Here is a 25907-nt window from a genome sequence, read left to right on the forward strand (position 1 = left end):
AGCGTCAGTAAACAGAAAAAATTATTTAAAAAATTAAAAACTATAACAGAATTAAAACCTATAACTTAAATAATTTTATATAATTTCGAACTTATTTATATTTGCGTATGAATGATAAAAACACATTATTTATTCAAATATTCAGTAAGTTTAATAAATGAATTCGATTTTTTTCTCTATGAAATTGATTTCATTCAAACGTCTTTTGTCGCTGGAATAACTGGATGGTGGCTTAAAATATTCACCATCCTCAGAGTCTTCATCACTTTCATCTTGGATTTCTTGAATAGTGAGTACTTCGTTTGCAATTTGCTCGTTAGATAAAGCACCATTTGTTTACAAATAAAGGTCAACATTTACAAAATTAGTCCATAATTTATCTGCAGAAGTAAGGTTTTCTTTTATCATAGCAAGATGCACATCATCTTCTTTTTCAAAGTCATTATTTATCCTTCTTATCACTTCAACTAAAGGAAGATCATCCTCTTCTTTAAAGTTGTCTGCAATTAGTGCTAGTTGTGAGCCTGCATGTCTAAAACAATTCGTGATTGTTTGGGGTGATATTGAATGATGATTCCATGCTTTAGAAATTATTGATATTGCATCGAAAAGATTAATAGCACGCTCTTTGTTTTGCTGATTGTTTTCAATAATATTCATTAGCTGGAGATTTCTAAAATGAATTTTCATTGATCTTATGCTATCCTGGTCAATCGGATGCAAAACTGATGTGGTATTTAGTGGGAGATATTGAACGTTAATGTTCTCTAAATTTGACACTTTTGAGTGCGTTGGACAATTATCTCTCAAGAGTAAAATTTGTTCTTTTTTTTCTTTTATGCAGTGTCCCCCTCTTGCAAAATTTTCATAAACAGGTCTGACGTTATCCACACTTTTTTTATTAGACATGTAACATTCTTAAAACATCGAAAATTTTTTGATTTTCCAATAACAATCAACTTACGTTTTTCTAATCCTGTCATAGTGGTAACAACTAAAAGAGTAACTCTTTTCTTGGACATTTTTTCACCTATGTACTTCTCTCCTTTAAATTTCAGTGTTTTGTACGGAGTCATTTTGTAGAAAAGACCTATTTCATCTGCATTAAAAATCTCGTCGTTCTGGTAATTTTTTCGAATTTTTGACCACACAATTTTGAGCCAGTTTTCTGTCATTGCAAATGTTACACTAGCAGATTTACGACTAATTTTTATGTACAAAACGTTATGTTTTTGCCGGAAGCGTTTAATCCAACTTTCTGAGCATTTATATTCCGGGCTTTTATTCATTATTTTGGCAAACTCTACCGCTTTTGCCTCTAGTATTGGGCTACTGATTGCTGATAATTTATTTCTTTCCCTTTTAAAGCTTTTTTCCTTTCCTTTTCCTCTTAAATAATGTCTGATCAATATCCCCATGATTAGATAACTCAAGTTTTTTCTTTAGCAACAATTTTTCATTAAAAGCATTTTTGATATTTTCTCAGTTTTTCCAACTTGTAGAAATAGCCGAATGCGATAAATGCAACTCATTTGCAATGGTATTGTTGCTTTCACATGCTTCAAACCTGGAATTTATTATACCTTTCTTCTCAAAGGACAAAGCTTTTCTTTTTCATGAAGTCATTTTTTAATACACAACACAAATAACCTGGATACATGCAATGAACATAACCTTTATACTATAGTTCTTGTTCATAATTCAGGAATTTTCCTCATAATTCCTATTCTCTCCACACTTCTATAAAAAATTTATTTCTTTGAGCCATTTACCGACACAAAACATAAATAAAAATATGGAAACCAAAAACTTAGAATGAGGCTTAAATCAACAAGCTCCTTTGTCACACTTTTAATTGCTTAATGTCTGTAAATGGTTCAAAGAAATTGATTTTTGGCATATTTATAGTAATTGCAATATAAAATCGACACTGCCAGTATTCAATTAGAAATTTCGCAAAAAGAGATCGAAACTTATAAAAAAGTGATGTTTTAACATTTTTACTTACAAATTGCAGAAAAAACACAATCCTACATAGGTGTTTGAAATATGTATGTATATTAAAAACAAATTTTCTATGATTTGTATATAAAGCTGCTAAAGGCACTGCTATTTAAAAAATGTCGGTCACTCTTTGAATGACTTTCCAAATAATGCCGGCAGTGTTGACTTTATACTACAATTACTATACAATATTCTGTAGCGTTGTTATAGCCGATTAGCAAATCAGCAAAAACGTCTCTTTAGCGGACATTAACAGCGACTTCGTCGCTACTACCGAAGTCGTTATTCGCGACTTTCACTGTATATACATATATGTACAGGGTGTTTGGTTCTCCGATACACATTCGAAAGAGGGTGGTAGGTACGATGATTTTGAACGTATTTGACAATGTATACTATTATACAAAGTATCACGCATTTCGAGATATCGTAATTTTTCAGAATTTTACCAAATTCGATACATATATCGAATTGAATATATATATGTATATATATGTATATCAATATATTGTATATCTTGCCAAAGCTTAAAAAAATTCCTAAAATTAAAGAAAAGTTAAAGTTCTGTACTGACACTCCTTAAATACAAGAAAACAATTCAAATTCGATCCATGTTTTTAAATTTAGTATTCACTATTGCTTTGCCATTTTATAAATCAAAAATAAAAATTGTGTAAATTCAAGTTGGCAAAAAATTTTAAAAATCTGAAACTTGCGAAAAAAATTAAAATTCTATCGTCATTCATGAAATTAAAATTTGTGTGATGAATTCATCATTTCATTTGTCAATTGAAATTGAAGACAAAATATTAAATTTGGGAACAAATCGCCCTACGAACTATCACAAAAATAAGAAACCCTAGAAACCCACTATACAACCCATCTAACCAACTATTGTACGAACGCGCACACATGATAAGAATAACGGAACGACTACAGCACATCCAGACAAAATGGAAAAACAATCCTCACAATCTAGCACTACTGATCCCACTGTGCCTAACAAGACAAACTAGACAGTCGCGCTTCCATTCTCCCACAAACACCCTCCTAGAACACCTCCAAACATAAATCCTATCCTAATATCTTACTCCCTTACTCCCTGCACTGCTCCCGCTTATACCACACATAGTTTAGGAAAAATTGTAAATGATTAGATTCTAAAATGAAATGTACACACTCAAGGGCAGAAAGACCAAAAGGTCGATAGCCTATTTCGTATGAAATAAAGATTTTTTATATATTATATATATATTAAATTTGGTGATTTGAAATGTTAAAGAGTTTAAAATTTGGTGCTAAACTATTGTGTTCCCCATCAATAAAATAGAAGCAAAAAAATTTTTAAATGTGAAGCAATCAGTACTATTATTAGTAAAAGCTTTTGAAAATTCAAATACACGCAAAATGTTTTGAAAATGATCATACTTAAAACGAGAATAGCAAAAAGAGTTGAGAACCGAAATGCGGTATGTTATGTGAAATATTTTTAGAATTTCGAGGTGAATCAAAAACTAAAAGTTATGCTAAAAATAATAAAATTGAAGTTTGTTTTCGATATAATCAAAAGCGCAAGGGTCTTGAACAAGTAAATACAATGAGTCAATCAACTGTAGAGTGCACTTAATTCTTATGTTCAATTACCAAGTATATGTTAAATCTCTCTTGTTTGTAACTACTAAATAATAAACATATGTGAATAAGAATGAGTTTACATAAAATCTTAACTTTTTCTCAACAATGGAAACCACATATACAAGCAGTTTCAAGTGGTATTAGTAACCAACGTGACTGACTTTCAGCAATAAGAAATTCCTCTACCTGTTATTTCTACATTAAGAATTCATATTGAGATGCAATCATTGGAATAGGTACCTAAGGTAACAGAACCTCAAAGAGAAGAAGGATTATTTTTCTCAACAGTATTTCGTTAATGATTTTATGTTGAACAACCATAGAATTTAGTTAATTTGTGTTACTAGGAAACATATTAGCTACAAAAGTTGCGAAAGTATACCGATCGGAATTTTAATTATTATAAGTATACCGGTTATAAATAAATTAACTATACGAAAAACGAAACAGTAGATATTTTATTTTTGTATTTTAGCGTTCTATCAAGGTCATATTGCACATGTCAATTTTTGCAAATTTTTATAAATGTGTGATAACTGTATTTCTTAAGCTTTGTCTATTTTTTAAATTCTGCCCAGTATACTCCTTATGTTTGCAAAATTGACTTACTGATTTCGAATTTAACAAAAAATCTTTATTCTTTTTCCGCCGTATGAAAACCAGTTTTTTATTTAGTTTTTAAGAGTTTCTATTCCAAAGTGTTTTTAATTATTCTTCAGCAAGCATTCTTTACTCAATCGTTCCGCAAGATCTCCAGATTTGACATCCTTTAACTTCTTTTTGAAATCATATGAATTCTACAATAATTTAAATCACCTTCTGAAAAGTGTTGAAGGCCTGAGAATCAGAATATTACTGGGGTATAGAGATGTTTCTATGGAAGCACCTTATAACTTTCAAAACAGGCTTTATTACTATCTCGCCCATAACAATGCTTAAATCACGCAATTAATAAGATTATTATTTAATTTAGTAAAATATTTATTTAGCAAGGTTTCTTGCTTTTCGCCATAATCATTTATTACTTCGAAATTTGCGAACGCATCAAACAGATTAAGTTCTCAAAAACATTATTGACATTCATAATGCATTTAAGAACATTTTCTCAAATGCATAATAAAACCTCCATATCTAAGTAGATGTATTATCTTCGCAAATAAAATGTTTGAAAGTTCTAAAGTTCGTTTGAAATGGAAGCCTAGAACTGTTATGTTTATGTAGGTTTCACTAGATACGACTCTATAGGACGTGAATCGTGGTTAGCATTCCATAGTTATATAGTTAGATACTTACTGTGGTAGATAGGTACTTACCTACTTAAAGGAAAGGCGCACCTATAAAGCTTGTGCCATTTAAGGATATATCGATGCTACGGGGATTGTAATAGCGCGGGTTTAGATGTCTATAGCAAATTATATTTAATTATCACTTGAAACTCCATTTTTGGATTTCTATCTTTGTTTAATTTTGTTTTTTAGATAACAACAAATGTAGCCTCCGTGGCGCAATTGGCTAGCGCGTTCGGCTGTTAACCGAAAGGTTGGTGGTTCGAGCCCACCCGGGGGCGCAGTTTTTTGCCCTTATGGGTGTTTTTTTTCAAAAATTCAAAGTAGAAGTAGGCCGCAACAAGCCATACAAACTAGAAGTCAACTTCGTTCTGTCTGGTCTTGTCATTCGTGTTTTCCAGAGTTCGTTTTATTCATCTAGAGGAAATTTAATAATATGCTATTATTCCTAAATGTTTAACTACACACTATTACCTAACAAGTCGAAACATTGGGTATCCCAACCGTTCATACCGCCTTGCGCATTATTTTTTCGTCGGCTGATTTGACAAGTTCGCTCAACATGATTTACACTTTATCATTGCAACTTTTTCTATTTTACAGTGTCATGACGCCTCATTTGAAACTCGATGATTCGATTTTCAGCAACCATTACCAACTTTCTTTTTTCTTATGAGCGCCATCTTGGATTTTCACATTTCTTCATTCACACGTTAAAGTTCAAGCTTGCAATTTGGTAAAAATATTAAAAATTTTGTTTTTGCCAAAAAACGTCTTGGAAGTAAAAAAATATAAGTAAAAATAGTTATAAGAGATGGTCCAAGGGTTCACGCTCCATTTTCAAGCAAAGCTGTATGCGTCTTCTCAAATTCTGCATTGATCTTAAACCGTCCCTTCCCCAGACCTTTCATAGTTTCCCCTAAAGAATAAACGGAGAAAGATTTAGCGAATCTGCTGTTCAACGTATGTCACCATTGTTTGAAATGGAATGAAATGAGTGATATTTATGGTTTTTCAAGACCCCACCTGATGAGATACGTCAATGTCCCTTGTCAAAACCCTTGTCGAAGTAGAAGGATTATCTCGAATCTAATGGAGAATTTAATTGGTCGCTGTTTGTGATTTTTAAGAAGGTTTCAACATTGTACTCACCGCCTGTAAAATATAGCATGTTTAATTACTTTGTGGTGACCGAACCATAAAATAGTCAATTTTTTATATGCAATTTTTACTTTCCTGAAAACTGAAAAGACAACCGAGTTCCGAACAAATAAAAAAATAAAATAAAAAAGATTACACTTTTTCGAAAAATATCTAATGATATGCAGGATATTCCGTTTAAAAAATCCTAAGTTTGTATGATAACTCGAAAACTAAGAATAGCAGATTAACACAGCCTACGTCATTAAATTTTACGTGAATATCTATCAAATAATGTATTTTACTTTTTAACTCTATATCAGTTTTTCAGTTTTTCCCTGTTATTTAAAGAAAAAGCGGATTCATAAAGATTCATAAAGGATCATCAAATTTAGCACAGGTTTGTTAAAACAACAATTATTATCTATCTTTTGTATTAACTGATATATCTCGTAATAGCAAGGAAATCTGGATAATCTGTACAACTTCAAAGAAAGCAGCTGAATTGAAGACGCTCAGTTTTAATTTCTTTTAATTTAATCAAGTTAATCTTATTTGCTCAAGATAACGTGATTTCAAGTCTTTGGACATAATAACTTCACTTGAAGTACTTTAATTAATGAGCCGAACTGTTGTTAGTCTTTGGAACTAAATATTCAAAATGTCCTCTTCGTTAATACTTATTATTACATAACTGATTTCTGCACTTACTACTGGCATAATCCACTTTGCTCCTCAAATAATTCCATGAAGCCGCCGTTGCGTTGATTAACACATTCAATCCGTACATCTCCAGATATTTACGTTGAGCAATGAACAATAAATTTCACCGTGAGATAGGTACCAAAAGTGTATAAAAATATTGACTACGACTTACGATCACTAATTTTTACATTAATGCGAGAACTAACAATATATTCCTTTGATATTTGACTATATAAATACAAGCAAATGTATCACAATGAAAAATTTTGATCTAGCGTAGCCATGCAGCTATGCATAGCTGAAATTGCGGATGATAAAATAACTATACGGATGTCTACGAACATGTGACCGGCGACGATCGACCGACTTTATTTCAATACCCTGCAGCCATCTAACTTCCACTACCCCCAAAGAATAGGGGCGGAGGGCAGAGTTGCCAGCTCGATTTTCATCCCTTAATGAAAATTTCAGTAGTTCAAATTAAATGGAAAGTGATTCTAGTTAGCAGGGGAAAGAGAAAGAAGTTGAAACACGTAGTTTTGCAGCTAACTTACAAAACCTACAAATCGAAGTTAACGCTCATATAAGCCTCAATTTGGCCGGAATCTCTGAGAGGGTCGTTTATTTCCACCATACTGCAATACTTACCACTTTCGCGTAGCATGGGTTAATGGAAGAGATTGTATCCTTATAGCTGCCAAATACATAGGTGGTTACCTGCTCATATGGGGATTATATGAGACCTGTATGGACACTGCACACATGCACAAGATAATGGACTAGAAAAAACGCTTAACAACCTCGACAGAAATATAAAGACCTTTGATAGTTGAATATGAACAGGAAAAATCTTTGGAAGCATACCAAAAAATTAAAGAAGGTGAAGGAAGGTCGTACTGGTAAAAGGCAAAAAAGACCACGTATGGTAGAAAAAAACCATATATCGTTGGACAATTATAAAAGATGAAACAGCATATTATACAGATAAACATAAAGGTGACGCATTAGTCGAACAATTTCACAGGGCTTTTAGAACTTCGACAATTGCTATTTTGATGAACGTAACTGGAATTAGGTGAACGACTGAAACGATCACTATTTCAACAACCCATTAGACTACACATAGAAGCCACATGGATGAAAGGAAATATAATACCTAACCCAAAAATTGGACTGGACACAGCCACATGAGTCCGTGTGCAGACTCTTGGTGGACTACGGACACATACTGAAGGCAAATACAATGGAAAAAACTGAACAATACAAACAAACAACAGAACAGATTGCCCTAACGCTGATTACAAGCTTCAGTATTCTTCAGTATTCTTTCAAGCCTCTCGCCTGACGAGAGCTCTGGTGGACGTTCAGGAAGTCCTTATTTATCTGCATCAGAACTCTGCTTCAGCACCTCTGCTGCCATTGCTGCTTCCTCCTTCGTTAACCTCATTTTATAAGGGAAGTGCTGTAGATCGCCCCCCAGTACAGAGCCCCCCTTTCCGCTTTTTTTTTTTAATAATCTGAAATAGGACCCGAAATATTAAAAGAATGCTCTAAAATATTAGAGGGGCAACCTGAAACATGAGAAAGACCTGAAATATTACTAGAAAACTCCTATGGACTAAAACTCGCAACACTGCAAATATTAGGGGGGAGCAGTCCGGTCATATGTTAGCGATGTCAGCTGACGATAACACAATATGAAAGTGTCAGCTCTTTGTAAATAGCTTCGCTTTTTTGTCAAATTTAGGTTTTTAGAGGAATATTTTTAGGTATTAATTTAGGGGATTAAAATTCCCTTTTGCACTATTTTGTCATATTTAAATGAACAAATATAGTATTAAATGAAAAAAATATAGTATTTAAATTGTAATTAACGTAACATTGTTTGAATCGTTCAACGGGTGAGATTTTTAAAGAGTCGTCGGGCACTATTTTAAAAATGGTTTAAGGTACATTAATTATATTTTAGGCAATGTTATGGGGGTATGAGGCAGGAGATAATTAAAGGTAATTTTTAAAAACTTTCCGTTTTGAAATTCGACTGGTAAGTTTGTTAAAGCAAAAATAAATAAATAAATTTCTATTTCATTTTATCTCTCTAAATAGATTTTGTGCCCAACACATCCAACACTTCAAGTGTCACTAATAAGCAATCACAATCTCGTAACTAGTGGGGCATGTAATAATACGTTTATTATCTCCTGCACATCGAGGACTAAAGTAGTAACTTTACTCCCTCTGGGGATGGACTGAAGTGGATAATTTTCTCTTTAACTCTTTTATTAAATTAAATTTCATGATTTAACTTTACAAAGGGCGTTAAGCATTTTTTGCTATACTCCCTTTACGCAAAGCATTGAGGTCCTTTCGTTCGATGGGGCTTAAATTTTGCTTAATTTTAAAAGGTTTATTTAAAATTTCTTTTGACCTAATTTAAAACTGTGGTTGGTGTTGTTGTTGTGAGAGTTGAGGTGTTTCTTGTATAATTAAAATGTAGTCAAGGTTAGAAACGTATTTGAGAGTGACAGAGTAATTTAAGCTTTTAGAAAAGACAAGAGCTTGAGTTTCAGAAAGGCTTTTGTTGGGTAGATTTATTACTGTGTTTATAGCTACATTATTATTATTATTATTATTCAATGTTCATTCGCTCCCTTAGTAAAGGATGGATGTTATTTTCAGTTAGCTTTAATTGAGAATAGCGTGCAATTTCTTTAAATTGATACCAAAACCTAAAAAATATACTATTTATCACAAAAATTGCAACACCTAGAATTAATGCATCAAATTCAACCAAAATTGGTATACATATTTAGTTGCAGTAGTAATATATTTGATCAGATTTTACATATAACGCTGTGAGTTACCTCCAGGAAGTGTCAGAACCAATAGCTATACCACAAATTCAACGTATTGAAAACGTGTTTTTCCAGCAAGACAATGCATGGCTACACATTGCTCGTAAAACTATTACTCATCTATAACATCGCAATGTTAATGTACTTCTTTGGCCTCCACGCTCTCCTGATCTTTCCTTCATAGACCACATATGGGACATGGCAGAAAGAAGAGTTACGATACTTGAGAACCTATAACATACTTTAGCAGAGTTACAAAATGCAATTTAAGTTGCCTGGGATACATTACCTCAAGAGGAAATTGACCATTTGCTTAGAAGCATGCCCAAACGAGTTTCTGAGGGTGGAAATTCACAAGATGGTTATACGCATTGTTCGAATTTTAAAGACTTTCTGGACTTGGGTTTTCTTGCGAGTTACACCATTTATTTTGTATAATGTTGTTAACATATTTCCAAAATTTCATTAAAATACACGCATTATTTCTAGGTGATGCAATTTTTATGGTAAATATAATAGTATATTTACGTAACACCTACATTATAAACTGCAAAAATATTCTACATAGATAGTTTTATTAGTTATCTACAACCACATTCTATTACAACCATATCCTTGTAAGCAAATCTATACGTCAAAACCCCTTTATCGTCGACATATAAAATGGAAATTGAATCCAGAATTGTTGGAACACAGCATGATCTTAACGCCTTGGACGGGTCCATACTATGAATTAATGATTGCATTATGGCGTGTTTTGTAGGTTTCAAGTGCTCAGCAACTGGGTAGAAGCATTTCCCATGACATTGGTAGGCCTGAAAGCCCCATAAAATTATACCTTTTCGTCGCTAATATATTCAAAATCGATTCTTGATAATCTATTTTAACGTTCAAGCTTTTCTTTCTAATTCTAATTATGAATCACATAATTTACGTTAAATCCAAAACTGGATTTTCTTTGAAATTAGTACCCGCAGGCGACAGATAAATATTGTAACTAACTCGTGTGTAAATGCGTGATTAATAATCTCAACTTTATTAAAACGCTCGCTTCGCTCAGCGTTAAACCTTTTTGATTATTAATCGGTTTAACACTCTACTGGTTAGATAACTATGTCCTATGAACATGTGGAAATATTTTTACTGTACGAATTTACAAAAATTGATACGTGTGTGTGTAAATTTTTGATAATTTTAATTAAATTGAACTTTTAGAAGGCAACGGAGTTGACAACATACATTCATAGGGAAAATAGTACCTAAAAAGGTCTTTCCACTTATTATCAAATATCACTTTCCGCACTTGTTAAGTAAATAACCGCCGATTCCAAAATAAATATTTTTGTATCCGAAACTTACGTCATAGCCGGTGGGCTGCACAATCCATAAATCGTAATTAATTTCTGAAAAATTTATATACATGGGTTTCCTTCTGCACATGTTTCTTTTATATCTTTTAGCACTCTTCTTGGGAATTTCATCATTCCAAATAACATTTGTCTCTTCCTCATAGTCTTCCTCAACGCTCCTTCTGGTTCTAATATGATTTACCATTTCTTTCGTAGAGTTTTGCGTTCTTTTGTCCTCGGTGCAATACGAAAGTATCAAAATTGGATAGTCATGGTCTGACTCGAATTTCTCAATTATTGGCAAAATAGAGAGTTTCAGATTATTTTTGGGGAGATCAGCAATACGCTGATGGACCAAAGAGAGAACTGTTATGATAACTTTCATTGTTCGTCTTGAAGAATTTCCGTTCAGTATTTCCTGAACTTCATGGGTCAAATTAAACGACAGCCATGTATCGTTGAAATGGTGTATTTGGAGCTCATGGAAAGATTGATAGGAGTTCGTAATTTCATTAAAAATTGCTAGTTTTAATGTTTTCTTTACGCCTAAAAAAATTGCGTAAATTTGTGCTTGAATTTTAAGGTTTTAGGACTCACCTAATTCTTCTTTTGAGCGAATTTCAATTTTAGTTAAAATTTTTAGTTCAGCGCCAATTAATTTCTCATCCTTAGCTGAGTCTGGTATGTTGAATATCAGGAGATGGTTTTCTGTGAATTCTTCCAAAACATCGTTGTCCTTAAAATGTTCTGTAAAAATGCGTTAATTTTCTGAGTATTCATCAGAAGAAACAGTGGTGAATCCATCTTAGAAAAGACGGCATTAGCAACCTAGAATCCCTTTGAATTGCTAAAGGAAGTGCATTACATAATTCAGTAAATTGCCTGGAACATAGAACAATATAAATCAATACAGACTATTTACAGCAATATGGAAATATTACTGCTTTAAATAGAAAGGCTGTGGAAAGGTCAGGGCCAACACCACGTTCGTTAGCGTAAAGGGTGATTCTCCATCAGTATGCAATTGAAAATAGGTGGAAATTTTTCACTTAATGAGTAAGTTTATATGTCGTTAGTATGGGTATGGTAGTATGGGTTTGTATGGTGTATGGGGGGTAGTATGGTAGTATGGGTTTTACTAGGGTAAGTGCAGAGAAACGCCAATCTTAACGTGGAAAAAGAACCAGAGGGTGAAATCGACCACAACGCTATTAATGTTAATGTCCACTTTAGTTCTACTGCGTTGTCCTTTCTTTTTGGTCTTTCTTTCCTCTTAGTTTTCCTTAGTTGTCCAGTAAGTAATATAAAGATAAATAGTAGCACGTTTTCAACGTTACATACTAGTGAATGAAGATTTCCTAATCGTATTATTCGCATTCGTTAGATTTGCCAAGGTTGGACGGAGAATTCGGAAAACTGGTTCTGTTTGCCGAAGAATGCTGAAGGCCGCATTTACGCAATGAACTCACGAAATGGGGAGCTATTTTTTTTTCTATTTATTAAAAAGGAACCCCAAATCAGTACCTGAACAATATCCCGGCAATTTAATATACGTAATCTGTTGCATCCGTGTCCGTAATTTATGTTTTACGAGCCCTCAGATTAATTTTCACCAACTCGTTTCACGTATTAACCCCGTTCGCGTGCAGATAGCTTTTACGGAATGAATGCACGAAATGGGAAGCACGTTTTTTTTTTTTATTGAAATTGAACCCCAACCCAGTACCCGAAAAATATCCCGGCAATTTAATATACGTAATTTGCCGCGTCTGTGCCCGTAATTTGTTTTTTACGAGTTTCTAGATTAATTTTCACGTACCAATCCCGCTGGGCTGCAGGTAACGTTTACGCAATAAACTCACGAAATCAGGAGCGCGTTTTTTTTAATTAAAAAGGCACTCCAAACCAGTACAGTGAAATATTAAGACCTTCAGCATTCCAAGCTTTCAACTACTTCCCGTCACTTTGGCTTCTTTCTGGAATTTCCCAATTTTTGAAAATGTTGCCAGTTTACCCCACAACACTGATACACGTACTTATTCTAAGCCCCTTAACACATATGATTTTACGTAAACTAGCAACTCTCAACTAATTCAAATTGATTATTCATGGTTAAAGCAGCCAATAAATAGAAATATGATTTATTAAAGTCGTTCTCGCGTGTGAGAATTTGTTAAAGGAAATTTCCAAGTCAATGCAGGAATACCATTTTCTTGAAGACAACGGGTGGGCCTTACCTGCTTGTGTTGGTATCAGGCTTCTAACCAAATCGGCGTTATCGCTTCTTCTTGCACTCTTGTTCTTCTCATACAACTCCAACATAAATTTTGGAACGTGATATTTTATTTTCCTAACCGATTTTACAACTTTTTCAGTTATACCCGTGATATTCCTTTCAGTCACTTTTCCCGCAATCTCGCTGCCCTCGTGACCAATTATGTTCACTTCAATCGATGTGTTAGATATGAAACTGCTTCTTATTAGTAGTATAATATAAATCCAGAAAACTAACAGTAAAGGCACCAGTATGAAGTAACCTAAATACATTTTGTAAGACATTAAGGCAGTATGTGGACGCCAGGCGTCTCGACGCAATGGATATTGGCTGGAAACACTTGAAATCCATTTTCACTCTTTATCTCAATTAACTTCCCTTATCGAATAAGCTGTGTATAACATTTTAGCTGCCGAAATTAGTCCCTAATTAGCACTACAGATTTTACAGTTCCTACTAAATTGATTCCCTCTCTTATTATCTTTTTTTGTTTTTTTTGCCATTTTTTTTTAATTTCTTGAGAGCTCATAGAACCATAGACGTCACACACTAACAATAGGGGCGTGTCGGACGCACAACACGAAACGTGAAAATTAAATAAAAAAGGCCGGAAAATTGCTGGCTTTTGAAACGAGCAATTTAAATTTTCGGGTTTTTGTGGAAAAATCAACTTATTCGTCTAGTAGTTTGATCTTTTTTTTCAGTATCTTAGCTAGTGTGAGGAGGTTTCCAGACATCATAGACTTTAAACAGCACAAATTTCCAACTTGTACAAAATATAGTTTCTTGAGATTTTACATGATGATCATGCAGAGAACATAATAATTGGCAAAAAGTGGTTTATTAAAATATAAACTAAAATTATGCATCGTTTACGATTTGCTTTGTTCTGCGATACGAAGAGATTGTCGGAGTGAGAAATGCATCATCATAGCAATGTATGAAAATTGTTTCTTAGACCATTTATCTCGTTTCTCCTTTATATATCTCATCATAAACAAAAATCAATTTCCCTCATTTTTTCACTCATTAAAAACAGTGTGCGAATTTCAAATTTATAAACGATAACTGCACTTGCAACAACGATGTATTATCATAGAAATATGTACAAAATTTGTTAAAAAGTCTTTAATCCACAGCACACATTTTTTTAGTTCGAAACCTCTAAACTAAACTAGTTAAACAAAGCACTACACATTTCACTATTTTTTCGATTCAGAGCATATGTGAATCCTGGGATTTCTTTTCTCCGGCTTGTGTTTAGCTTGAGATGATGTTTTTTTTCAGGCACGGCTTCAGACTTATTCAATTTCCACCTAAAAATTAACGACAAAATAATAAAAAATTAAATTATCTACTAAATATTTACCGGTATGTCGAAGTTGGCTGGGATAATCGCATGCATAACTTAACATCTCCAGAAAAATCTGAATCTATTTCCAAGCTTAGCTGCGGTTCTATGGAACTCTCCAATTCAATTTGGCTCCATGCAAAGGGGGCCTCTACCTTTATGTGACCTTTAGTGACGTAGCCTGCCCTGAAGGAATGAAACGAAATTATGGTTGAAGTGACGCGGGAAATCTATAGTACCATAAATAAAGTGAGAACACCTGCGCATACTCACGATTTCTTAATTAACGACTTCGCATTACGGCCCCAAATTGACACTTCAATTTTCCCTGACAAATCAAAGGAGACCGACCCTTTCAGATCAATTTCAACAATGAATCCGTTACCCAGTCTCAGGTATTCTTTATGATCTTGTATCAAAATTAAAGCCTGAAAATCATAGGCCATTTTTATAATGAACTATTCATAGATTAAAATCATGAACACCTACTTGAAATGCAGGAGTCATCTCCGAAGCGGTGCCTGACCAAACATGTCCCATCAGCTCACCTTGTCCATCGAAGAATACAAACGGCCTTATCTGAGTTCCCAGTACTGTAAGTTCCATGCCAGCTGTTGCAGACTCGTCATCAACGTCCTCATCATCGGTACTAGATACGAAACTCGATAAACCCCCTGCGAAGATTCCTAGCTGGAGTGATAAATGTGAATAATGTTGAATAATGGAACAAATTTGTCTTACCGTGAAGAGATCATTAGAATGATCGTTTTTTGTTAAAATCACATCTACAACTCCTCTCTTCACGATCCCCGATTTAATCTCTTGAACTGACACCAAACTGCCATTCACAGCATTACCATAAAAAACGGTTCTTCTTAGAGCTGTAGACAATCCCCTAGGAGCTAGAGCAGAATAGTTGTTCAATTTTTTATTGTTTCTGATAATACTGGAAACTCTCTGACTAAATCGTTCACATTTGTCTGATAACATTTTAATACTCTGGAACACATATTGCCTGACTTCATAAGTAGAGTTGCTTGACACAAAGTGTAGAAGTTCTTCTAAAGTTGAGTCAGAAGGTCCTGCCCCAAGTATCAAGTCCACTGTTAAAGTTCTAGAGCTCATGTCATGCTTTTTGTCTAATTGGAACAGTGTTCTTTCGGCTCGTTTCAAAATTTCTGGGGTCCAGTAGGTCTTTCCGAAGCTTTTAATGACTTTCCAGGCCAAGACTTCTTCTTTTGGTGTGCCGTTTTGAAGTATCGAGGTCAGTTTGGGAAGAGTTGATGGAGACTGTAGATTTTTTAATGCATTTAGGAAGACATAGCGTTTGGTTCCGTTGGCGTAATCGAAATCGTTGATGATAGTTTCTTCAACTCTTTTTAAAATCTGGAGCAAAAGATGATTTAATAAAATGTAAATTACTCAACTGGAAAAATAATATAAGATGCACGACTTATAATGCTCATTTTTCACACGTATATTGCGAAACGAAGAGCAAAACGCCGAGTTTTTCAGACTTGGGTTTCTATCTTAATATTCTGTTACATTTCCTGTTGAAAGAAACAAATCTCAGAAACAGTGTGTGCTCGTAAATTTCTTTTACGCGCGCATAGTTTGTTTCAATGAGTCTCCAAGTACGCTTTACGCGCTCGTAGTGCACCATCCACATGCTTATCTTTTTTCATCAGATATTTATTCATAATGTAATTAGGTGCAATTTTGCCCTCATTGGTATTGGCAAGTCCACCTAACACATTTTTTTACAGTATTTTCGATCTTAGCGTTACCGAATTTGCGGATTTAAAACAAAAATTCAGTCCACCCCTGACATTTTACTGATTAACTATTCGCGTTTCTCTTGATTTTGATTCCAGATTTCTAAATTTCAGTGAAATCAACAAAAAAATGTTCTTACCTTCAAACTATCATAATCCTGTTTTTTCGACTGAGACAACGTTCTGGCTATAGAAGCAATAGTCAAAATTAATGTTGCTGAAGTCTTCTCGGGTATCTCAAAGTATTTTGAATATTTTGCCAAAAGGTCCTCTAAAATCTCTATACTGGGGTGGACGGAGAACGATAAAGCCCAGAGGTATTTTTCAATGAGGTCAGTGTGTACTTCACTATCTAAATGAAGATGTTTCATTACCGCAGCATGAGTATTTTGAGTTTGAGCGTAACCGAGAATGTCGTAGAGCTGAGGCCTACAATTTTTAATTAGTATGAATATCGCAAAGTAATATAACTTACAGAATACGTTCATTCTTCTTGTCACTTAGAGCTTCAGATATATCTTCACTATTGCTGACTCTGGCAATTTCCAATAGAGATAAGAGCGCTTTTGCAGACTTCGCAGAGCCAATAAGGTCAGTCTTGAGTTGCCCTCGAAGAGTGGCTACTTTTTTGTTAAACTGCTTCTTCTCGTTTGATTTGAGTGAAGATTCCGCATTAGTTACTAGAGATTCTTCATGGAGGTTCAAACTTTCGCCAGCAAGAATCTGGCTAATGGCATCATCAACATTACTAGAGCTAATTTTATCACAGCTTAAAGTTTGTTCGTAGGTAAGTTGTTGACTGACTTCAATAACAGCACCCAGTTCTAATTTAGACTGCATGTGGATGGTATGTTTTTCATGCTGCTTTATAGATCTAATCAAGTTATCACTTTCTGAAGCAGTATATTTAGTAACTCTTGAAGAAGCGACGTTTACACCTAATATCTCATCCAAGTGTTTGAAGGTATCTAAGTCATCATAATCACATTCAGTTTTAATTTTGTTCATGGTCGAATCGGAAATGTATGAGATTTTACATCGTCCAGATGCGTCTATTTCCGTATCTTCTTGTGTGGCATGATTCTGGAACTTAATAAGATAAGTGTTAACTACCATTATGAAATTTTTAGTAACTCGTTAGTTGCTTACCTGTAGAAGACTAGCTAGCCCTTTCTCGAGATTTCTTAAGGAAATTTCCTCATTTTTAGCAATAAAAAGTTTATCTACAATGCCATTCTTTAGTAGTAAGAAAAACGGTTGGCTTTGGTAGTTTTTTAGCAATGTCGATTTTTCATTTTTTCGAGACGTTGATTTCGCTTGCAATTGAGGTTCATTTAGCTGAAAATTAATGATACGAACTAATGCAATTTTAACGTTTTAAACTGCTCAGGATACTATTTATTTCGTTATAATGGTAACTCTTCTGATAATATACATAGAAAATCGACCAGATAAATGCAAAGATGAGCAGAATTTTATGCAAATGCTCCGAATTTCATGAAGTTTTCCTACTTGTGACTGAAATATTAAAAGGGGCGGTTCTCAATGCAGTTGTTAATCTTAGGGAGGTTTGCAGAACTGCGACAAGGGCCAGAGACCGGTAGCGTCGGCGATGCCTGCAGCTGTTGGCTTTAGTTGGCACGGCTACGGGACAACGTTAAAGGATTACGCATCGGCCGTACGAGAATAGCTGCAGGCTCTTGCGGCGACGAGACGGCTGCCAGTTTACATTCCCTGTGGCGCAGACTGAGTTCCCTAAGTATCCAGTGTAAATGTAATAAATTGCGTCGGACTTATGGCGTTGAACCAACATCAAGTGTAGATACGAAAAAAGAATTCTAGGGTGGTACCGAGGTCGAGTCTGGAGATAAGGCGAGATCATTCGGAATTGATTTTAGGCAATATTGCGAAGTTAACCATTACCAAGAGGCTATAATTCGACTACTTATCACAAAGTGGCCGTTTATAAAGACATAATTATGAAAACACGGTTTGGTGTTGTGTAAGTCAACTTTAAAACGAAGCGCAAGTTGAAAAAACGGAATTGAAAGTTGATTCCTCTTCTTAGTTTTAATAAATATATAAATTATTTTTTCTATGCTCATTTCCATGTGAAATACATAAAATATTCAGAGGTAATTCGAAAATATTTCTAAAAATGTATTCGGCATTAAATTTTTTGAGTGTACTTAAATTTGTCCAAAAATCCTTTTGTGTCTCTAGGAAAATTTTCCGTTCCATCTGAAGAGAAATAAACTTTGGGCTGATTGTATTCCTTCGTGAATTTTCGATATCATTATATCTGAATATAAATTAAAGTTTTAAACAAGTAAAATCGATTTAAGCATCCTTGGAATGCTCGTTGGCAAAAAGCCCACACACATTTGAATATAAATTGTTCTTTTGAATTTTTGTCGAATGGCACCATTAAATCACATTAGTTAAATTTTGCATTGTTTATGTATTCTTTAAATGTTGAACTAGTGAAAGTATTGGTTATAATTAATCCTATTTGAACAATTTTGAAAGCTTGTAAACAAAATTTAGCAAATACCAAAATAATTGCGATTTTAGTGGAATTTGCTTTTAAATTTCAATCTTCTTGACTTTAATTTACTTTCCGAAACGATCATTCCTGCATATTTTAATAAGCGAAAATGTTCACTACTCTGAAATCCGAAAATGGCAACGAATTCTGCAAACAATCTGCTCAACTTTGCCTCGATAACTGAATTTTATTCTTAGAAATAACTTCAAGATACAAACAATAAAATGTTGGAGAGATATAGAATTGTTACTGATAACTATCCTGATTGAAAGATCAGAAAAAAAACTTTTACACTGCAATATAAGGATTGGCCACTTTACTGTGCTTTTTTCAAAGCACCCAGGGTGGGTCATAACGATGATATTGGTGTGCGTAAATGTGATAAATAATATGGTAAACACCCGGTATATTATTATCATTGCATTTTTGGATCCGTTTTGGAATTTAACGAATATTTGATGTAACATATTTTACTGGGATGATCAATTCTTTTCAAAGTATTCGCGTTTGAAAAATTTGATAGATAATATACAGGGTGTTTTAGTAAAGAAATATTATGCGTATGTCACTCTTGTACATTAAGAAAAAAGTAAAAACCAACCTCAATTTTTAGAATCCGCTCCTGTCCATTTCCCCATAAAGCACTGACCAAAACTTTTCCTTCCAATTCAAATCCAATATTTTTGGTGTTCCCAGAATTTTCGTTCATAATCACCGATGATTTCCATGAATATGCAAGTTTTTCACCAGGTACAAAGCTGCTTATGTAATTGTCTGAGCCGGCTGCAGAGGAACTCAGAACAAACCCTGAACTTAGCGTAAAATACGCGGTTATTAAAAGAGAATAGAAATTCATCCCCGTTACTATGTGAGCCATACTGGAACTTTATATAAATAAATTTCTTATGCACAAAAATCTATAATACAGCGGGTTCATAAATGATTTAAATATCATCACTCTTTACTCCAACTAAGCCCAACAAACTACATTTAAACGCTGACAAGAATTTACTTATCATAACGGAGGTTGAAGGTTACTCAGATATGGTCTATTGCTATCTTTCTGGTAGGATGGTTGGTAATTAGACGTTTATCAATATCCATTAGGACATGCTTCTTTTGGGATGGTTTTAGGCACTGTAAAGAAAGGAATATGTATTTTGAACTAGGTAGATTAGTCATTTTGTATTAAAAGTACTGCTGGCAGTCTTATCGTGGATTGTTGATATCCTTATCGATAACTGATAATAGAAAAATCAATATGCCCAGAAGCGAATATATGAATCAAGATTGTGCTTCTTCAATTAACCAGTGGCAATTTATTAAATTCGGTTAACTGAACGTAATTAGCCAGTTTTGCAAGTAATGTGTACTGATCTTCATCTAGATCAGCAGGCCATTTTCGATAAACCATCGTCATTTGGTTGTTCAGTTTGTTGTATACGCATAAATAAAATGGATGCATTATACAGGGTGATTTTTTTAAAAACCTATCCACCCAAAAAATCTCAAAAACTATTACAGTACAAAAAATTTTCAAAAATACGTAGATCTATATTTTTTGGGGCCACCTTTGAATTCAAAAATAAATGTACTGCAACTCACTACTCACTCCCAAGTACCACTACTTAAAAAAATTTAATATTATAGGAGATTCCTCCCGAGATACATTAATGGATAGCTAAAATTTTCCTGAACACAATTCTGCTTTTTGAATGTATTTGTTTTTTTAAATCACCCTTTAAAGCTGTTATGCCTTACCACTGTGTTACTGTCTGTAGCCAAACGGTGCTCAATATAATAATTAATAAAGCTTCACTCTTTGAACCTTACATTCAATTTTTTTAAATTCCATTTACTTAAATCAAATTAAATAATTTTGTAAGACATAGCAGCTTTCAATAGCAACTATTTCAATAAAGACTATAGTATGAATGATCAAAAATGCCATATTTTATAATTGTTTATCCACTTTTCGCTGACACTGTATGTTCAAAGCAATAGTAATTCCGACAATGAGTCCGAAACATATTTCAATTACTTTGAGTAACTAACACAACAACTAAATGACGAGGCTTTATTGAAAATCTTCAAAATTGAACTTGTTCTTCTACTTTTTAAGAAAAAGACAATAAAAAATTCCTTTTTCTCTGTCTCTTACAGTAACGATATTTCCTAAATAAACGAATTCGGAATATAACAACCCTATACATATACAGGATATTCTTAAATACCATGTACTTATGAAAGGGGGTAATTGTTTAAATTATTTCGTGGCTAAAAGTTCATATAAACATAGGTCAGCAAACGATTCGTTACCTATATACAGGATGTTCAAATTTCAGAAATTTTTCAGTTTTTCTTTATAGCTGCTGCAGTTTTTGAGATATTTAGCTAAAATATTGAATTTAGTTTACGTTATAGGCGTTATATCATTGGGCATGTCAAATGGTTTGGATAATCTACAGGGTGATATTTTTTTAAGGGGTTGCCCGCTTTTCTTTTCCTGAGCTTTTTTGCGGTACCCCGCTGGTAGGTTCTAAAATACAAAATAACTTTTTTATTTTGTTTGGAAGCTTTTTGATCTCTTATAGTTTTATTGTATCTGCGTGGGTTATCGAGAAAAAAAAATTCTGTAGTTGACCAGATGAAATTAAAATTTATTATGGGAAGTAATTATTTATTATAGGTAATTCTCCATTTTAAGGATTTTGGGAGTTTATTTGGAACCACAATACTTGTTAAAAATTAAGGCCGGGATGACCTTAAATAATAATAATAACGTTAACAAGACAGCTACGTTACAGCAACTGTTAAAAGTGACCTCTTCCCATTCTTACACATGCGTCCGCCCTTGTCATTAATGCCCGTACTCTTTCGAATACCTTCAGAGAATTTCTTACGGTTTCAAATACAACTAATATTCGAATTCGTAATGTATCAAAGGTATTCATTTTTAATTTTTGTAATCTGAACATCCTGTAGATAGGTAACGAGGTGTTTGTGGACCTATGTTTATATGAACTTTTAGTCGTGAAATAGCTAAAGAATGATCCCTTTTCGTATGTACATAATATTTAGGAACACCCTGTACGTTCATATGTAGGCGGCAAACCAAACAACGGAATTTGCCGGAAAAGTTCTAAATTATTAAATTGCTACAACGAATTCATTAATTAAATATTTATAGTCACGTAAGTCCGATAACATCTTGTTTGTAATAACGTTTGTAAGAATTTTGAGCATTAAATTTTTTTAATGTGTTTTGTTACTTAATTTAAGCTTACGGTTTAATGCTGGGTGGGCTCGGGGGCGTTTACGTATTTCCATACAAATTTATTTCTCGTTAAAACACACACATTCGTCGATAATACATATTAGATCAAATATTTGTGTTTGTAATTCTATACACAATAACTCTTACACTATGAATCGATATTCTGAAAGATTTGCTCAAGGAAGTGTATATGCCCTCTCCAGGAGGCGCTTCCCACGCATTCAACTTGGAATTCTGGAATAATAGTTAGAAATTAGAAATAGCAGTCGCCCTTGTGTCTAGGACTAAGCCTCCCACTTGTCATTTAACTGTCAAACTCTAAGCTTGCGAAATAAATGTCGTCAATTTTTATTTTATTCTCAAACACACTACCCCTGGGAAAATAATATAAAAATAATAAATAGAATATAAATAACAGGAATATAATATAGCTTAATAAAAATAAATAACGAATGATAAATCTTCTTGTTAAAACGACTGCTAAACATTCTGAAATTTTTATATCCCCAAAAAACTGTTTTCGGGTTTTTAGGCTCTAATCTTTATGAATCTTCAATATCTTCCTATTAGGATTATATTTTAAAGTGGTCTCGGACATTTGTTTCAAAGAACCTTTTTTGTTTTTATTCAAGCGATAGAATGTATTGACGTAAATTTGTATCATATGTTTAGGAAACACTCTGTATAAGTTGACATCCCCGTAAAAATTAAACAACAGTGAGGATTCATTTGACAATGATTTCCATGGCGACTATAAGTACAACAATCAGGATAATGATCAGATTGGGACCTATTAGCTCTCTAGGTTAACAATGAGCCATATACGTGTCATGTTTAATTCTATTGTGTTTAAAAAAGGTGAGATCACGGACTTCACAGTAATTAAATGCAATACATAAATATCCAATAATGGGGTCTTTTGAAGCAAGTAGTCGAAAAATCTTCTTTTCATGGTTTCTTGCGGACATCTAACTAATAATGTTGTATATTATACTGCGTATTATACAGGGTCATCTAATGAAAACTTAAATCCGTCTTAATGTTGAAAAATAAGGATTTTTCGGAAAATTGCCAAAATACGTCAAAATAACTTTTGAGGGGGGCGACGTTGTCTATAAAATTAAATCCCCAAACTTCACTCTTATGTGCGTTACAGCAATTTTCTCACAAATTTTATATTATACAAAAGGTAATGTGACATCTTAAATTAAAAGTCTTTTAAAACTACATTCCATTGTGTAATACGACTCAAAATATGTCAATTAGTGTTTAACAAAAAACAGCTATAAATTTGGTAAAAAATGCAATACAAACTCAGTTAAATAGTATGTAAACAAAGAAAAAATTTGTTTGTTAATAGAGGATTAGTTGATTTTAGATTTTGTGTTTACAAACAGTCTTTGACAAAAAAAAGAACGAAAATATAAAAAAATAAAAGAATAAATAAATAAAAATAACGAAAGACTGTTTGTAAGCACAAAATCGAAAAAAAAACAATTTCCTATTAATAAACAAGTTTTTCATTGTTAATTGAGTTGTATTTTTTATGAAATTTCTAGCTGTTTTTTTCAAAAATTAATCGATAGATTTTGAGTGGCATTACACTATTTGATGTAGTTTTGAAAGACTTTTAATATAAGGTGTCACATGACCTCATTTAAAAATTTTGAGAGGATTGCCGTGACGTGCCTGAGAGTGAAGTTTGGGGATTTAATTTTATACAAAAATGGTCCACCTAAAAAACTATTTTGACGTATTTGGGACTTTTCCGAAAAATTTTTCAAGATTCAGGGGGGTCAAGTTTTCGTCGGATGACTATATAAAACGTTCAAGGTACAACTAGCTACCTAATTAAAGTACGTAAATACATACTAATAAAACGACGAAAAAACATAAAATAATATATATATTATATATGTATATATATATATATATATATATGTAGAAAATGGAAATACAAAATATATATATATATGTAGAACATGGAAAATCCTATACTTCTGTAGAGAATAATAGTACAGGTAGTATAGACAGAATAGTCAATATGCTGGTTGTACCAGGTTCATATTGCGGCGTTCTTCATTGAATTTCCTTAATTATTAGAATAAAAGAAAATAAAAACTGGGCTGACCTACCTTCTGTTTTATAATCACTGGTGTTTCTTTTTTATACTGATGAGGAATCTTTCCGGTTTAAAATGTAGAACCAACAACGATATACTGGTACCTGCAGTCGACTGGCTAGCGCGGGAGTACCGTTAATAAACAGTTTTATGGTGACGTTCCTTTCGCGTTTGTAGACTTCGGAGGATGGTCGAATGAATAAGTGGACAATTGCCTTATAATTAGATAATTTATGTTGCCTACTAGGGATAATTCCTTATCCTCTTTGTTGTACAGGGTTCCCCATATTAAACTATCCATTGTGTTGAAACGAATCAACGAATAACTTCGCCATATAAAACTGTTCATTGTATTATTGAAATAAAATATTTGCAACTTGAGAAAAAAAATCTTTTATTCTTTTTAGTTATAATTTTGTATTTATCACATTTTGTACAGCTAATTCCATGAAATTTATTTTTATTAATTTTATTTTACCCGGCCTAAACAATTTCTTCAATTTACCAATTTAAAAAATGATGTTTAAAATGCCCTGCATAGGCCGAAAAATAATAATTTTTCCATTCTACAATATAAACTATTCAATGAAACGCAACTCCATCGGTTCTAATTTTTTTAGAACGAACTTTTAGGCAAGAGTCCTAGGCAAGAGCGGACAGCCGAGAGTTAAACTATAATTTCAACATCAAGACAAAATGGCTATCTTTGTCTGGGTTTCGGCCTTCGTGTGCGAGACAGACACTGAAACAAATTATGTGTTTTACAGCACTTGTGTCATAATAGTGACGGGGTTCTTAGGGGAGGATAGAGATGTCGTAATGCATCTAGACAGGACAGGCCTTAGTAAAACTGACGTCTTGGGCGAGTACTTTTTAAATCGTTGTGTCCACCTCCGTTCCTGGTCTGTCGACCCCCATAAAAAAGCCGGTACTGAGCGTGGAGCCTATAAAAAGCTAGCTCTATAAAATGCCGCAAACCGTTTATCAATATCTTTTAAAATTACGAGATACAGTATTATTTTGGTCCGTGAATTTTGAGAATTTTTGGCGCCACAAATCACTGTTCGAAAAAAATATCTTTCCAAGGCTCCACAACCATAATTAAAGTATTCACGGTTATAAGGCCTATATGACTCCATTGGATCGATAAATAGATGATTCAAAATTTCAAATTTGTTTCAAAAATGTCAGATGGAGGGAGGTACCCATTTTTTGACACTTTTTAAACTTTGACTGACAACAGGGCTGGCCTTAGCAAGTTCAGCACCCTGGTCAAATTTTTTATCACCTAACCTGAACGGCCAGATTAGCCTTAACATGATTTTCTTAAAATCGCTGTCTTTTTCGTAGCATTATTCGTCCGATATAATACTTTCCTAAATAAAAAAAAAACCTTTATCAATTTGATGTAATGTTATCAAGAAACATTTAATTTTCATCAATTTCCGATTTTTCATTTAAATTCTACTTCTAAACTGTTTCAGTCTTTGAGATAAGTTGAAATTATATATACACGTTAGTCCTTAAAGTCTACACAACTAGACTTTGAAAATCATTAAAATCTACAGAATGGGTGTTTTTCTGG

At 33.4% G+C, this 25907-nt stretch overlaps 3 protein-coding genes and 1 non-coding gene across 4 annotated transcripts in view; 1 reads left to right on the forward strand and 3 right to left on the reverse strand.

Annotated features, from left to right (window-relative positions):
* LOC136417832 (long-chain-fatty-acid--CoA ligase 6) overlaps positions 1-7106 on the reverse strand; it is a 34388-nt gene extending 27282 nt beyond the window's left edge. Inside the window, exon 1 of the mRNA XM_066403661.1 lies at positions 6777-7106. Within this exon, the coding sequence (XP_066259758.1) occupies positions 6777-6855 (79 nt within the window). The 5' untranslated portion in view covers positions 6856-7106. The remainder of the gene's footprint in view (positions 1-6776) is intronic.
* TRNAN-GUU (transfer RNA asparagine (anticodon GUU)) lies at positions 5133-5206 on the forward strand. The gene has a single exon. It is a non-coding gene; the product is annotated as a tRNA-Asn (tRNA).
* A 3100-nt stretch (positions 7107-10206) lies between the features above and the next one.
* On the reverse strand, positions 10207-13679 carry LOC136417760 (bone morphogenetic protein 10-like). The gene is made up of 4 exons (XM_066403560.1): positions 13212-13679; positions 11572-11721; positions 10985-11520; positions 10207-10440 (listed from the first exon to the last, which is right to left on the reverse strand). Exons 1-4 carry the CDS (start codon positions 13531-13533, stop codon positions 10207-10209), a joined length of 1242 nt encoding a protein of 413 aa, XP_066259657.1. The 5' UTR covers positions 13534-13679.
* A 710-nt stretch (positions 13680-14389) lies between these two features.
* On the reverse strand, positions 14390-24514 carry Mtp (microsomal triacylglycerol transfer protein). The gene is made up of 10 exons (XM_066403564.1): positions 24336-24514; positions 19525-20060; positions 17525-17713; positions 16851-17464; positions 16516-16804; positions 15342-15986; positions 15090-15290; positions 14874-15028; positions 14619-14786; positions 14390-14565 (listed from the first exon to the last, which is right to left on the reverse strand). Exons 2-10 carry the CDS (start codon positions 19798-19800, stop codon positions 14424-14426), a joined length of 2679 nt encoding a protein of 892 aa, XP_066259661.1. The 5' UTR covers positions 19801-20060; positions 24336-24514; the 3' UTR covers positions 14390-14423.
* Between the last annotated feature and the right edge of the window lie 1393 nt (positions 24515-25907).

This window comes from Euwallacea similis, chromosome 30 (genome assembly GCF_039881205.1).
Source record: "Euwallacea similis isolate ESF13 chromosome 30, ESF131.1, whole genome shotgun sequence".
Taxonomy (NCBI): domain Eukaryota; kingdom Metazoa; phylum Arthropoda; class Insecta; order Coleoptera; family Curculionidae; genus Euwallacea; species Euwallacea similis.